The sequence below is a fragment of the Odocoileus virginianus genome, unplaced genomic scaffold (genome assembly GCF_023699985.2).
Source record: "Odocoileus virginianus isolate 20LAN1187 ecotype Illinois unplaced genomic scaffold, Ovbor_1.2 Unplaced_Scaffold_1, whole genome shotgun sequence".
In the NCBI taxonomy this organism is placed as follows: Eukaryota; Metazoa; Chordata; class Mammalia; order Artiodactyla; family Cervidae; genus Odocoileus; species Odocoileus virginianus.
This window is the reverse complement of record NW_027224263.1, coordinates 11,432,768-11,447,584: the sequence shown is the minus strand read 5'-3', so window position 1 is coordinate 11,447,584 and position 14,817 is coordinate 11,432,768. Positions and strand designations below refer to the sequence as shown.

Genomic DNA, 14,817 nt, shown 5'->3' with positions numbered 1-14,817 from the left:
GATGCACGAAGTGAACACCTCTCATAGGAGCGTTTCATACAGAAATGGTGGGAAATCCATAAACTGGGGTGTGAGGTGGCTTTGAATCAAAAGCATCAGTTCCAGTCTTCTTTCAATTCCCAAGTCCACAAAGTTCTATCATCACTGCCTCTCTTCTTAACCCAGCACTTAGGGAAAATGAACTTCTGTTTAATATTTTCACCATCTCTTCCTTCACTGGGGAAGTCACTTTTCCCATTTTATCCAAAATGGTCCACTGCTTACTTAGCCCTGTTTCCCACTGCACTATCAAGGCCCCTGCCTCGATATGGTTTAGAATGGGAGCAGAAACAGTTACAAGAGTCGTCCTCTCACCCCCAGGCAGCTCACTGGTCTGCACTGCTACAAGGCCTGAAATGCTCCCAGTGAAGTTCCTTTGGGTTAAGACATTGGTGAGTTTGAATAAACCGTAAATGTGTTCCTTGGGAAAGAGGATATACTAATCTATCATCACTCATGAAAAAGTATGAGGTTCACTCTGACATTAATGACCCAGTATGCAGCTCCCCAGTGTTTTATCTGAAGTTCCCCAAATCCAAGAAAAAAGGCTGATAATCCAATATTTTCATAAGCTTGACATCAAAAGTCATTAGGTGTGCAAATCTTGATCTAAAACGATATGTATTACAGTCTTCTTCCCACTTAGTGTGAATTTTCATGTAATATGCTGCAGAAATATTATTGTGTTTGACTATGGGGCACTGTCCAGAGCTGATACCTGGTCTTAGTGAAATTGGAAACATTCTGGATTCTGAACATATCCAGCCCTATGGGATTCAGATAAGGGATTATGGACTTGGCCTTGGATGAAGTGGGTTTCAGAGGACAGCATCCTGGGGCTGCGTAGAGAGAGCACTACACCAAGACCCAACGTTATGGTTCACAGAACAGACTCTTGGTCAAGCTGACCTGGAACCAGAGCTGCCCCCCTGCCCCCCGCAAGGTGATTAGGGCAGAGAGCAAGCTCTATGTTTTGCAAACAAGGATACCTAGGGTTCTGTGAGTGAAGCGACTTCCCCATGGTCACTCAGCTTGCAGGTCCAGGCTCAAATCTAATCTTCTAAACAAACTATTGACATGTGACTGAAGGCTAGTCCTGAGGGAGGCCGGAAGAGATGCAGGAAGTGACATTGTGCATCCTGGCATCTTGAGAGAGGCTGAACCTGTCTTTCTCCCCTCCCCACTCCCACCCCACACCCTACATGTTCAGGGAAAGCAGCAGGCTGACTGACTACATTAAGGACTTAAGATGGCAGAACCAAACAGCAGTGTTTCTCTTCCCCTCCTCTCTAGTGTCCTGGAAAAATAATGGTGATGATGATGATGTTGGCAAATACATACAATGCTATATGCCAGGCATTGTTCTAAGTATCTGCCTGCATTAGCTCATGTATTCCTCCCAACAGGTAGTCTCCCCCTGTTATGTAGATGCTTTGAATATCCGAATTTTATAGGTGAGGAGATGAGGCACAGAGAGGTTAAGTAATTTGGCCAAGGCCACACAGCTAGTAAAAGTAGCAGGGCTAGGACAGAAACTCAGGCAGTCTGGCTCCCAAGTTCAAGTTCTAAAGAATCACAGAGTCCAGGCTGCTTTGCAAGTCATCAGTCTAAGATCAAATTGGGACAGAACTCAGCTCTCTTGCAGACCCCTAAGTCACCCTTTGTCAAGGGACTCCCCCCACCAGCTCCTATGAAGAGCCTTTCCCCTGCTCTGAGTGAGCTCTAGTGCCCCTACCCACTGCTCCCCACCCCCCGGTGGCAGTCCTCCCTGCCAATTCCTGTCCTCAGTACAATTCCTTCCCATCCTTCCCAGTCCACACTCACCTTAAACCCCATGGGGCGGAGCTTACATGCTATTTCGGCATCATGCAATGCGTCCTCATGAGACTCCAAGGTGAAATAAATTTGAGACCGGTTGCTGTAAAGCAAGTGGTCATTTGGAGCTGCCAAAATGAGAGGAAAAAACCTTGAGCAAAATGGCAAGTTATCTAGGACCTCTCTAGTAGAGACCCAAAAGTGTAAGCTTAATCTCCAGCCCTAGTATTGCCTTGCCTACCACACCCCCAGCCACTCTGGGTTTGAGCTTTCCCAACTGTAAAGAAGTCATTTCCCCCACCTCTCTCAAGCAGTTCCTTAAAGGGCCTGTGGGGTCAGTGGTGCATTATTAGCCACTCTGACACAGAGCAAATTCTGGCACCTTGCTTCATGGCTGTGGCTAGGAACTGGCAGCCTAGCTTCCAAGTGAGGTATTGCCCACAAGGAAACAGGCCAGGGAAGAGGGAGAAGGCGGTGGCTGGATGTGATCCCCATTCTTGCCACCAGGAAGACAAGTCCAAGTTAGTCTTACCAACATCTTTGTCTACAAACCCCAACACATACATGAAGTTTCTCTTAAGAAAACAGAAATGTATTTGCAAGGCTCCATCATCTCATTACAGATGGGCAGATATGATGGGCTGGAACAAGGCTTCTGTGAATAAAGTGAGGTTGGCTCTCATCAATACTCTAAATCGGTAGACCCAGGGCTGGAAAGGCCTTTAGAGATCATCTGGTTCAAGCAACCCAATCTTCAAGGAAAAGCAAGTTTGAGAGGTGAAGGCATCTGCTCAAAGCCTAGCTAGCTGGTCAGAGTCATTGCTACCTTGACAGACTTTGAATCTGGGGTGGGAGACAGGTTCCTTTTTTTCTGAAAGACAGTATAGCACTTAGAATAATAGAAAGAGAGACTGGCCACTTTCTAGCACAAAGATACTCCTTGTTGGGGAGACCCCTTTCCTCTTTGAAGGGTGAAGAGGTCTTCACATTTTCACCCTGGATCATCTGGTGGTCCAAGGATGAACCCCCAGGGAAAAGTGATGACAGTAACCAAGAAAGAGGAGGAAGAGGGAAGGAAAGGGCTTTCCTGGCTCTTAAGGGACAGCTGGGGCTTCCCTGTGGCTCAGCTGGTAAAGAATCCGCCCGCAATGTGGGAGACCTGGGTTCGATCAGGAATGGAACCTTCCTTTGAGATCAGGGCTTCAGCAGCCTCTACCTATCTCCTTCATACTGCCCTGCTCTTCCCTAGAGACTGGGCTCCAGCTGCTGCTGTGGGAACAGGCTTTGTTGTTGTTTTCCCCGAGGGGGTATGCAGAGGGTTTGCGTGGGTGCCCATTACTTGCTCTTAAGACATCAGTTAAGAGTTTACAGTCTCCTCTGTTCATTTCCTGCAGCACAAGCCAGCCTGGTGGCAGCTGACAAGGCGCTGTGCCTGGGCACATGGGTCTGGGGTTGGGGGTTGCCAGTGATCCCCAGTCCACCTTCATTCCCGCCCCCCATTACCTGTTGCAAGCTTGGGTGAAGAGTCAACACGTGGAGACTGCAGCCCACCCCCTCCTCCACCGTCCAAGCAGGGCTCAGGGCACCCTCGGATCCCAGAATCCTGTCTGCCCAGCCCTGTCGCCTTCTCCCTGGCACGCCTCGCCAGACACCGCGCCCCACCGCTGAGCTCCTGGCAGCCGGCCCGAGCTGGGCAATACCCGTCGCTCGTCGCTGGGCGGCCACTTCCTGGGTCCAGGCGTGGGGGGTTGGGGGGAGTCGTTCCCCCGAGGGAATTCAGGCGTCCTAGTGCGGTCAGAGGCGCGGGGCTGCCCACGTCGCCCTTGAGGCCGCAGAGCCCACCCATCCGTCCTCAAGCGGCACGGAAAAGCTGGGCAGAGGCGGCCCCCTTGGCAGCCAGCCCAGCGTCCTCAGGGATCCCCGAGCCGTCGCCCTGCCCGTCGCCCTCTGGGCTGGAGGGCTAGGGTTCGAAGCGAGGGCGCAGACTGCGGGCAGGCGGCACGGGAGGGGGGAACGGGGAGGGCATCTATTTCAGCCGAGGATCGTGTGATAGGAAGCGGTGACAATGAGTCACAGGGCAGCGGGGCGCGAGAGCTCCTGCCCCCCCCCCCCCCGGCCCGCCGCCCGCACACGCTCGCGGGATGGTTTCCGAGGCGAGCGTGGCCCACTTCGGTTACCTCAGCCGTTACACAATCCCGCCCGCCCGCGCGGAGGAGGGGCCGCCCGGCCCGGGCCGCTCGCGGCCCTTATGCAACCAGTGCTCTCCTGACCTAATTCCATGCCGGACCCACCCCACCGGGAGCCGCGGCCCCGGAAGGGACAACTCCCGGCCGGCACGGCGGCCCCGGATCGGGAGGGAGCAGCAGACGCAGGCGCCGACCGAACAGCCCCGGCGGTCTGGAGCGCAGGGGCCCCGGCGCGCGAGTGGGAAGGGTGCGAAGTTCACCTCCCGGTTTGCAAGGTGTGGGCAGGTGGAAGAGGGGCTGGGGCACACGGAGGGAGAAGGAGAAGGCGAGCCCGAGAAACAGAGACGGTGACACCGAGCAACAGCCAGAGTGACAAGATGCGGAGGGAAAGGAAAAGACAGAGGAAATAGTGATACAAAGAGAAGCAAGGACTGAGACACGCAGGAACACACGAGCTAACAGGAGACATAAGACAAAGAGCAGGGAGACTTACAGAGACGCAGAAAAAAGGGTAGACACAGAGAAAAAGTCGGACAGGGAACTCCAGAGTTCCCCGCCCCCACTCCGCTCGCGGTCCATCCCACGGTCCGCGCACCCTCCTCCACCGGAGTCACCCCCAGCTCCCCTCCAGGCTCCAGCCCCCGCCCGGCCCGGCCCCGGCGGTACGGTGGGCTCACCCAGCCTAACTGCCTCGTTGTACTTCAGCAGGGCCGCCTCCACCTGGCGCTCGCGGTACAGCCGGTTGCCCTCGTGCCGGAGTTGCGACGCCCGTGCCGGGCCCGGGAACAACTTGCCAAGGAGGCCGCTGAGCACCACGTTGACCCGCAGCGGCGGCGGCGCCTGCTGCCCAGCCCGCCGGGTCCCGCGCGCCCGTCCGGTGGTCACCATCAATGCCGAGAGTTTGACGCCGCAGAGCGCACAGCGCCGATCGGCTGCCCGCTCGCGTTCCAGGCACAGTTTACAAAAGGTGTGGCCACAGGACAAGGACACGGGGTCTGAGAGAAATCCATGGCACTTCCGGCACTTGAAGCCGTCCCACACCTCGGTGGCCTCGGCGGCTGTCACCGCCCCTGCTTCTTCCGCCGCCAGCGCACAGCTCCCAGCGCGGCTCCCGTCTGGGGGCTCCGGCGCCGGCTCCTCGGCTTGCGGGACGTTCTCGGCCAGGCAGCGCACCAGCTGCTCCAGCTGCTCGGCCACCAACTGCTGCCGCTCGGAGAGCTGTCGGTACACCTCGAGGGCTTCCCGGAGGCGCCCCCCAGACGCCAGGGCGTCGGCCTGCGTGAGCAGGACTTTGCACTCCGGCGTCGAGGCCTTCGGAGGCTGCTCCTGCTCCGGGGGCCGAGTCGGTAGAGGTGCGGGGCCTTCTGCAGCCGCCTCCGGGTGGGGGCCCGTATTTCCGTGGGCCGCTGATGCCGCCGGCTCCGCCAGCTCTAAGTTGTTGCTGCTGAGCTCGGCGGGCAAGCTCAGCATCTGTCCAGTCTGAAATGAATCCATAGGGAGAGGGACACCAGTGGAAAAGAGGCGTCTAGGGGCCGGGGACGCGGAGCTGGGAGCGGCGGCTGGAGGGAATCGGGGCTGCCACCGCCGCCGCTCTGCCGCGCGCCGGTCCCTGCCGCGCCTCCGCGAGCTCCATGCCGGCCGCCCCGCGCCGCCTAATAACTGTCTTGTCTCAGCAAAGTGTTATATAAAACGGCACCACGTGATGCGCCGCCTCACCACTCATTGGCCGGCGGCGGGGCGATTGTTACAAAACCAGACAGTTTTGTAACAGTGTTGCGCTTGCTTCTTTTGGCTTCGCTTTTCTTGGCTTCTTTTTGCGGTTGTTTGTGTTTACACTCTCTTATTTCCCCCCTCGCGATGTGGTTCCTTTTTGGAAAAGTGAAGAAGAAGGAAAAAAAAAGCACCAGTGTCTACTCTTGGGCTTCTCCGTCTCCAAACCCTACTCCATCCCACCTCCAAACCCGTAAGCAAACAGGTCCCCTCTGCCAGCCGCTCATTAACTGCCCCCTCCCCGCTCCAGAGGCCGGTACCTCGAGAAGCACAGTCCTCCGGGTCTTTAGGGACTTAGGAGGTTTGCCCTCCCAGGGGCGACAGCGGCTGTCTGCGAAGGGAAGCACCTCGGGAGTGTTCCGGGGCAGCCCTTCACCTGGATCCCTGCCCCAGCTCCTTTCCTGCGGGGTCCCTGGCCACCTTCCCCAGGGAATCCCCCAAAGGCAGTAAGTGTGGTTACCCGAGGGCGCTTGGTCTCCTGTGCTGCCAGTGACTCCGAGCAGCGGGCCCGGCGGGCTCAGCACTTTGGCTGCGCTCGAAGAGCGGAAAGAACAAGCAGAGAAGATGCGCTCGCCGGCCCGGACCGGGAGGAGGCCCCCCGCGCGCCCTGCTTCTTCACCTCTCTCTCCGCCAGCGACGGAACCTGCGCTGGGGCCGGCGGCCCGCGCCCAGACCCTGGGGGCCACCGGCCGGATGGGCGCGGCCGCGAGCAGAAGGCTTGCTGGGTCAGTGGGTATTCTGGGGGCGTGGGAGAACCGCGAGGGGAAGACAGGAACCCAGAGCGCGGCTCAGGAGAAAGTCTGCGAGTCCCGCCGCACTTCAGCAGCCGGCTCAACTGCCTCTGGGTCTGCTGCTCCAGAACGGAGAGTTCTGACACTGGCGCGTCACAATGCGGTGGGGGTGGGGGGCGGGGGGCTGCGCACAGCCTAGGTGCTTGGCTTACTGTGTCAAGGGTGCCTCGCTTACTTCCAGAAGGCCAGAATGAACCGCCCACACTGTGTCTCCCTCCCGCCCCCACACTTAGGAAGGGAGCCAAAAGCACAAATAAGCAGACAGGCTCAGAGACTTAAAGAAATAACGCACTTCCCCCTGGGTCCCGCTGCTCCGAGCAGGGAGGTGGGGGTTTGGGCTCGCCTCTGGCTCAGTGGGCCTCGGGAGTCAACGGGCCCTGGATAATGCCTGAAGCGGTGCCTGGGGAAGAGTGCTGTCCCATTGGCCTGAGGACCTACAATGGGCTCCTGCTATGGCCGTTTCTGAGCTGAATGACCTTGGGTGAGTGATCTAAGACTGAGAGGCAACGTTTGGGCTTCTGAACCAATGTCAAGAATGACAGGTTATGTTGCGGAGCTAAGAACCACAAGATCCATCCAGGCTATGTCTGTTTCCACTCTTTAATCCCCCTTGAGTCAACCCCAAGGTCCCAGAGAACAGGTACTATGCAGCCATCCTTAGAGTCTCCCTCTGAGACAGGACAGGGGGAGAGGGTCAAAGGGGAGAAGGGGCATGGGCACATAGTGGGAGGGGACCAAGAAAAGAAACCGAGGAACTCAGGATATAGCCAAGAAGGCACACATAGGAAAACTTGCCTAGCAGCCCTGGCTTTGTCATAACTTGATGTGAGACTTTGGGCCAGACCTCCCACAAGGTCTTAGCTTGACAAGATCTTTGTCCTAATGACCAAGTTCCCCTTGAACCTTGAGTGCCTTCTATCCTAAGACTAGATGTCATGATACCTAACTCAATTAATTAAGTACAAAAGACTAGTCCAGATGCTATAGGAGGTGGTGGCTTGGACAAGGGGGTGCAGTCAGCAGTACTGGTGGAAGGACAGGTGATTAGATGGCTGTCTTCTTTTTCAAGGTCAGGCTTGAGCCAGATTCTGAAGCTAAGGAAGTCAGGGGACTGGCCAGGAGGCAGAGGAGAGGGTTGTGCCAGGCAGTTGGGGAGAAGCTGGGGCTCCTCCCTAACTTGCTGTCTAAGGGAAGCTCCTTTTATCTTTGTTTCCCCTGTTATTCAATGGGGTCTGTCTTAGTCTGTTCAGGCTGCTATAACAAAATATCACAGACTGGGTGGTTTATAAGCAAAAAAAGATATTTCTTATAGAGAAATCCATTTCTGGAGGCTGGGAAGTCCAAGATCAAAGTGCTGACAGATCCACTGTCTGGTAAGAATCATCGTCCTGACTCAAGGCATTTGTCTTTTTGCTATAACTTCACATGGTGGAAAGGGGCAAGGATCTCTGTGAGGTCTTTTCTAAGTGCACTAATCACATTCATGAGGGCTCCACCCTCATGACCTAATCACCTCTCCAAAGGTTGCCACCTCCAAATACCATCACATTGGGGATTAGGTTTCAACATATGAATTCAGGCGGAGGACACAGTCTGTAGCGGGCCAGCATTAATTATCTGCCTGCCTCTTCTGGCACCTGTGCGGTGGGATAGTCTGTGGGGCAGGTAAAGAGATTCATATGAAAGAGTCATGAGATGGATAATAATGAAAACCTCTTAGTTCAAGAATTATATCCCTTTGACAAGTTTTAAAACTAGATATTGGTTATCCAAAATTGTCTTCCAGATGCAGATTTGGGATGTGCTTTTTTCCCTGGACCACCTTGACAAGTCAGCACCCCCTGGGTTGACTTCCCTCCCTTGCCTGTCATGGGTGGAGAGACAAGGAGAAGGCCCAGTCAGGCAGGCCTGCAGACTTGGCATAGAGATGCTGTCATTAGGTAGCCCCTCTGGGCAGCTGTGTGTGCCCATGGCTAACCATGAAGTTAGGGATGTTCAAACTGCAGGGAGCAATGGTGCAAAAGGCAGCACCATCCACTCACTGGCCAGACTCCATGAGAGTTTTACATTGTATTTTCAAATCAAGACTGCCTGCAGGATGACACCAAATGGGTTTCTATTAAACACTGGAAAAACGTTACCACAATGCTTCTCTTTCCTTCGTTTAAACAATTCCATTGATATTCATTGGTGAACCACCTTACAAATCTACTCAAAACTTCTCCTCCTTTGCCCTTAATAACTGAAGTTCCTAGATCGTGATGAAGCTAAGGAGAGAGGAGAAATGGATGACTCTTTTTCAGATGCAAATATTCCCTTTAGAGGGCTGGGTCCTTCAAACTTCCATTTTTTGTGATATATATATATATATATATATATATATATATATTGGCCAGGAACCCCTCCTAGCTAAGGTTAACCAGGAAAAAGCCCATGAATTGATCTGTCCCTTCTTTTCAGCTGACTCACATCAAGTTTCCCACCTGAGCTCTGAGGATCCTCTCTGGGGCCCAGAGGAGACAGCAGGCAGGGCTTGACTCCAGCTCCCCTCAACAGGGGCAACCAGGCATTCACCAGTTTCACCTAGTGAGCTTCGGGGATGATTTCATTGAAGAAAGGCTTTCCCTTTCTTAAAATTAAAAAGTTTTAGAACGTTGGCAATTTTCACCTCTTTTAACAAATTTGTTGAGCATCTTCTCTGAACCAGGGACTTGGCTTCTAGGTCTTCCCTTACATATGGTAGCACAGCTTTCCCCAAGCCAGCTACGGGGCAAGGACTCACCTCATGTCCTTCTTCTCCTCCTCAGGGAACAACATGTGAACAGATCGTACTGAACATTGCAGTGGACATTCTGGCCCTAGATAGCAGTGAGCAGAGGGACAAGAGGAAACCCAGCTGGTCTATACCTTTGCCCTGGATTGTTCACAGAGAGGGTGGGCAGTTCTTCACCTGGAGTTGACAGTCCTACACTTGGGAAGGGCTGGTAACATCTCTGGAAGGGAAGAATGCAGCCCTAGCCAGGGAGCTGCAGTGAGGAATGAGCAACCCTCTCCCACCCCCACACACACTAGGGGTGGAAGCTTGGCCAAAGCATTTGCTTGTTCTTTAGTTGAGTTTCTCATTTTATAAACCAGGAGTGATCCATCAATGACATAGTTCTTACAGGAAAAAAAAATAAGGCATGGTGGACATTAAAGACATTGACACAAAAAAGGCTGCCCCTGGCTAACCAGAGTAGTGAAAAAAATCCAGAGCTGAAAGAAACTTATATATCAGTCCTGGTCTCTCAAGTGAGGGACTGAGGGCTAGAGAAGGCAGGCAACTTGCTGCAGGTCACAATGGGAGTTTGTGACAGCGCCAAGATTGGAAGCTAGGGCTCTTGCCTCTTTGTTTAAAGTTCTTTCCATTTGACCAGAAAGCTTCCAAAGGACACAGAACACCTCCCAAATAAATAAGAAATGATTTCAGGTTTCCGAATTACAAGATCTGCTATTCAACAAATATTTATTGAAGAGCTACTAGGTGCTAATGGAGCTGGCATTTTGGGGGGGGGCAAGAAGAGAAGGGTAGGACACTGTTTTTATCCTCTGATAGCTAACTGAGGAAATAAGCAACAAAGATTTGAAACAGTTAAGTAAAAATAACAAGCAGTATGTGAGAAGTGCCAAAATTGGGAGAACAGGGAGTCCAAGGGCGAGCTCAAAGGAGACAGAACGCAATGTCTCCCATCTCGTAGCAAAGGTTCCTTTAAGCTGACTTGAGAGGATTTAAACAGGAAGGTTAAAGACCACCCCACTGCTCAACTCAAGGGGGTTCCCTTCACACTGGGGGCCACTTGGCCAGGAGAACAGAGAAGAAATCCAAGTAAGCCAGGTTGGTCAAGGCCCAGGAATTTGTATTTTTAAAGTCCACCCATGTGAGTATGCTCAGCCAGGACCGAAGTTCACCCGTGTAAAGGAAAATGCAGAATAAATTGGATAAGGGTACCCCGACCCTCTCCCTAGCTCATCCACAGCTTCTCTGGGGGAGGCACCAATAATTCTTGTCTACACTTTACTGAAGGGAACCCTGAGGGTGCAGGGACTTTCAATGACGTGTTCAAGGTCATTCAGTAAGTAGGGGGCGCTTGGTTTCCTGCCAATCAGTAGAAACAGGAAGACCACAGTATACTGTCCCAAGGAAGATTTTGCTTCATTTCTCTGCAAGACAAGTTGGACCCGCTTGGTTAGCCAGAGAGTTCATGGCCCAGAGTACGAAAAGGAGCAGGTCTCTGGAGCTGCCAGGTGTGCGGGATAGAGCCCAGGGCGAGGCCAGTTGCTGGGAGCTGGGTGTTCTAACTTTGCTGTGTGACTCAGCCCAAGCCACTTCCCCTCTCTCTTTGTCCTTCACCTATTAATAACGATGCCCCACGTCACTGTTGGGATAGCTACCAGTGATGGAAAATGCACAGCGAGCTTTGTCCCTATGTGATTCCTGGGAACAGAAGGGATCCACAGCCATCTGCTGACTGTTGTGAGTAAAATATGTGCTGGCTGCCTTCAGAGTAGAGGCATTCTCTTCCCCGAAAGAGAGAGGGCTAGAGGCCTGAGGCCAGACTCTGCCTCTTTGGGGGCACTGACCAATGTGAGGCTCTGGAGATCTTGGTAGAGAGCAGTCTGGTGTCAGAAGGAAAAAGAAAGAAAAGGCAGGTTATCTGGAGGGAAAGCAGCAAGCATTCATCAGAAGGAAAATATTGGAAGCCTTGGGCAGGACTGGGAAATGGTTAAAATCAAGGCTTGGATCTTCTTTTATAAATTGTGGTAAAATATACAAAATGCAAAATTGACCATTTTAGTTATTTTTAGGTGTACAGTTCAGTATTAAGTTCATTCATATCCTTATGCAACCATTGCCGCCACCCATCTCCAGAACATTTTTTTCATTTTGCAAAGCCAGAACTCTGTCCCTGTTAAATAACCACCCCATTTCCCACTCTCTCCAGCCCTGGCAACCACCATTTGACTTTCTGTCTCTGTGAATTTGACAACTCTCAGTATCTCAAATAAGTGGAATCTTGCGGTGTTTGTCCTTTTGGGACTGGCTTATTTCACTTAGTATAATGACCTCAATGTTTATTCATGTTGTAGCATGTGTCAAAATTTTCTTCCTTTTAAAGGCCAAAAAATAATCTGTTGTATGTATATTCATTTATCCATCAGTGGACACTTGGATTGCTTCCACCTTTTGGCTGTTGTAAATAATGCTGCTATGAACATGAGTATCAAATATCTCTTAAAGACCCTGCTTTTACTTCCTTTGGATATATACCTAGAAGTGGAATTGCTGGATGTACAGTAATTCTATTTTTAATGTTTTTGAGGATCCACTATACTATTTTCCACAGTGTCTCCACCATTTTACATTCCTACCAGCAATGTATGAGGGTTCCAATTGCTCCATACCTTGCCAACATTTGTTATTTTCTGTTGTTTTCCTTTTATAATAGCCACCAAGGTGACATAGCATTGTGATTTCGATTTGCGTTTACCTAGTGATTAGTGATTTGAGCATCTTTCCACGTGTTTATTGGTCATTTGTATATCTTCTTAGAAGACATGTCTATTAGGTCTTTTCCTGTTTTAAAATAAGATTGTATGTGGCTGAATGAAATTTTGCCACTTGCAGCAACGTGGATGGAATTAGAGGGTATTGTGATAAGCAAAATAAGTCAGACAGAGAAAGACAAATACTGTATGATCTCATTTATATGTGGAATCTAAAAAATACAGCAACTAGTGAATATAACAAAAAAAGCAGATTCACAGATACAGAGAATAAACTAGTAGTTACCAGTGAGGAAAGGAAAAGAAGGAAGGGCAACATAGGGGTAGGGGATTAAGAGGTACAAACTATTAGGTATAAAATAAGCTACAAGGATATATATACAACATAGGGAATATAGCCAATATTTTATAATAACTATCAGTTCAGTTCAGTTGCTCAGTCGTGTCCGACTCTTTGCAACCCCATGAATCACAGCACGCCAGGCCTCCCTGTCCATCACAAACTCCCGGAGTTTACTCAAACTCATGCCCATTGAGTCGGTGATGCCATCCAGCCATCTCATCCTCTGTCGTCCCCTTCTCCTCCTGCCCCCAATCCCTCCCAGCATCAGGGTCTTTTCCAACGAGTCAACTCTTCACATGAGGTGGCCAAAGTATTGGAGTTTCAGCTTCAGCATCAGTCCTTCCAATGAACACCCAGGACTGATCTCCTTTAAGATGGACTGGTTGGATCTCCTTGCTGTCCAAGGAGACACTCAACACTCTTCTCCAACACCACAGTTCAAAAGCATTGATTCTTCGGCGCTCAGCTTTCTTCACAGTCCAACTCTCACATCCATACATGACCACTGGAAAAACCATAGCCTTGACCAGATGGACCTTTGTTGGCAAAGTAATGTCTCTGCTTTTTAATATGCTATCTAGGTTGGTCATAACTTTCCTTCCAAGGAGTAAGTGTCTTTTAATTTCATGGCTGCAGTCACCATCTGCAGTGATTTTGGAGCCCCAAAAAATAAAGTCTGACACTGTTTCCACTGTTTCCCCATCTATTTCCCATGAGGTGATGGGACCAGATGCCATGATCTTAGTTTTCTGAATGTTAAGCTTTAAGCCAACTTTTTCACTCTCCTCTTTCACTTTCATCAAGAGGCTTTTCAGTTCCTCTTCACTCTCTGCCATAAGGGTGGTATCATCTGCATATCTGAGGTTATTGATATTTCTCCCAGCAATTCTTGATTCCAGCTTGTGCTTCTTCCAGTCCAGCATTTCTCATGATGTACTCTGCATATAAGTTAAATAAGCAGGGTGACAATATACAGCCTTGACGTACTCCTTTTCCTATTTGGAACCAGTCTGTTTTTCCATGTCCAGTTCTAACTATTGCTTCCTGACCTGCATACAGATTTCTCAAGAGGCAGGTCAGGTGGTCTGGTATTCCCATCTCTTTCAGAATTTTCCACAGTTTATTGTGATCCACACAATCAAAGGCTTTGGCATAGTCAATAAAGCAGAAATAGATGTTTTTCTGGAACTCTCTTGCTTTTTCGATGATCCAGCGGATATTGGCAATTTGATCTCTGGTTCCTCTGCCTTTTCTAAAACCAGCTTGAACATCTGGAAGTTCTCGGTTCATGTATTGCTGAAGCCTGGCTTGGAGAATTTTGAGCATTACTTTACTAGCGTGTGAGATGAGTGCAATTGTGCGGTAGTTTGAGCATTCTTTGGGATTGTCCTTTCTTAGGGATTGGAATGAAAACTGACCTTTTCCAGTCCTGTGGCCACTGCCAAGTTTTCCAAATTTGCTGGCATATTGAGTGCAGCACTTTCACAGCATCATCTTTCAGGATTTGAAATAGCTCAACTGGAATTCCATCACCTCCACTAGCTTTGTTTGTAGTGATGCTTTCTAAGGCCCACTTGACTTCACATTCCAGGATGTCTGGCTCTAGGTGAGTGATCACACCATTGTGATTATCTGGGTCATGATCTTTTTTTGTACAGTTCTTCTGTGTATTCTTGCCACCTCTTCTTAATATCTTCTGCTTCTGTTAGGTCCATACCATTTCTGTCCTTTATCGAACCCATCTTTGCCTGAAATGTTCCCTTGATATCTCTAATTTTCTTGAAGAGATCTCTAGTCTTTCCCATTCTGTTGTTTTCCTCTATTTCTTTGCATTGATCGCTGAGGAAGGCTTTCTTATCTCTCCTGGCTATTAAGTATAAATGGAGTGTAATCTGTAAAAATTGTGAATCACTGTATTGTACATCTGTAACATATTGTACATCAACTATATCTCAATTTAAAAAAGAATGAAAAAAACTGGGTTGTTGTTTTGTTGTTGAGTTTTAAGTGTTTTCTGTGTATTCTGGATATTAATCCCCTCTCAAATATATGATTTGTAAATATTTTCTCCCATTCCATGTTGCTTCTCACTCTGTTGATAGTGTCCTTATCTGAAACTTTGGCAGAACTGGGTGATGATTAGAACCAGGGTTTGGATCATGAACTCAAAGTTTCTGGATTCAAAATCTGGCTATTTGATATTGGGAAAGTTAATTAACCTCTTTGAGCTTGCCTTACTTATTTCATCTGAAAAAAACGGGAATAATGCTTATAATAGCACCTAGCTTGCTATTGGATTGGCCAGAAAGTTCATTTGAGTTTTCCTGTA

General features: G+C 50.1%; 1 protein-coding gene across 2 annotated transcripts in view; it reads right to left on the bottom strand.

Moving 5' to 3' along the window:
- Positions 1–6,384, bottom strand: part of LONRF3 (LON peptidase N-terminal domain and ring finger 3) — a 39,411-nt gene extending 33,027 nt beyond the window's left edge. The window contains exons 1-3 of one of the 2 annotated variants that reach the window (XM_020906954.2): positions 6,271–6,384; positions 4,718–5,906; positions 1,864–1,982 (exon numbers count right to left, since the gene is read on the bottom strand). In XM_020906954.2, the coding sequence (XP_020762613.2) occupies positions 1,864–1,982; positions 4,718–5,534 (936 nt within the window). In that variant the 5' untranslated portion in view covers positions 5,535–5,906; positions 6,271–6,384. The remainder of the gene's footprint in view (positions 1–1,863; positions 1,983–4,717; positions 5,907–6,270) is intronic. The other variant, XM_020906955.2, reaches the window with a different exon arrangement.
- Positions 6,385–14,817: the final 8,433 nt, after the last annotated feature.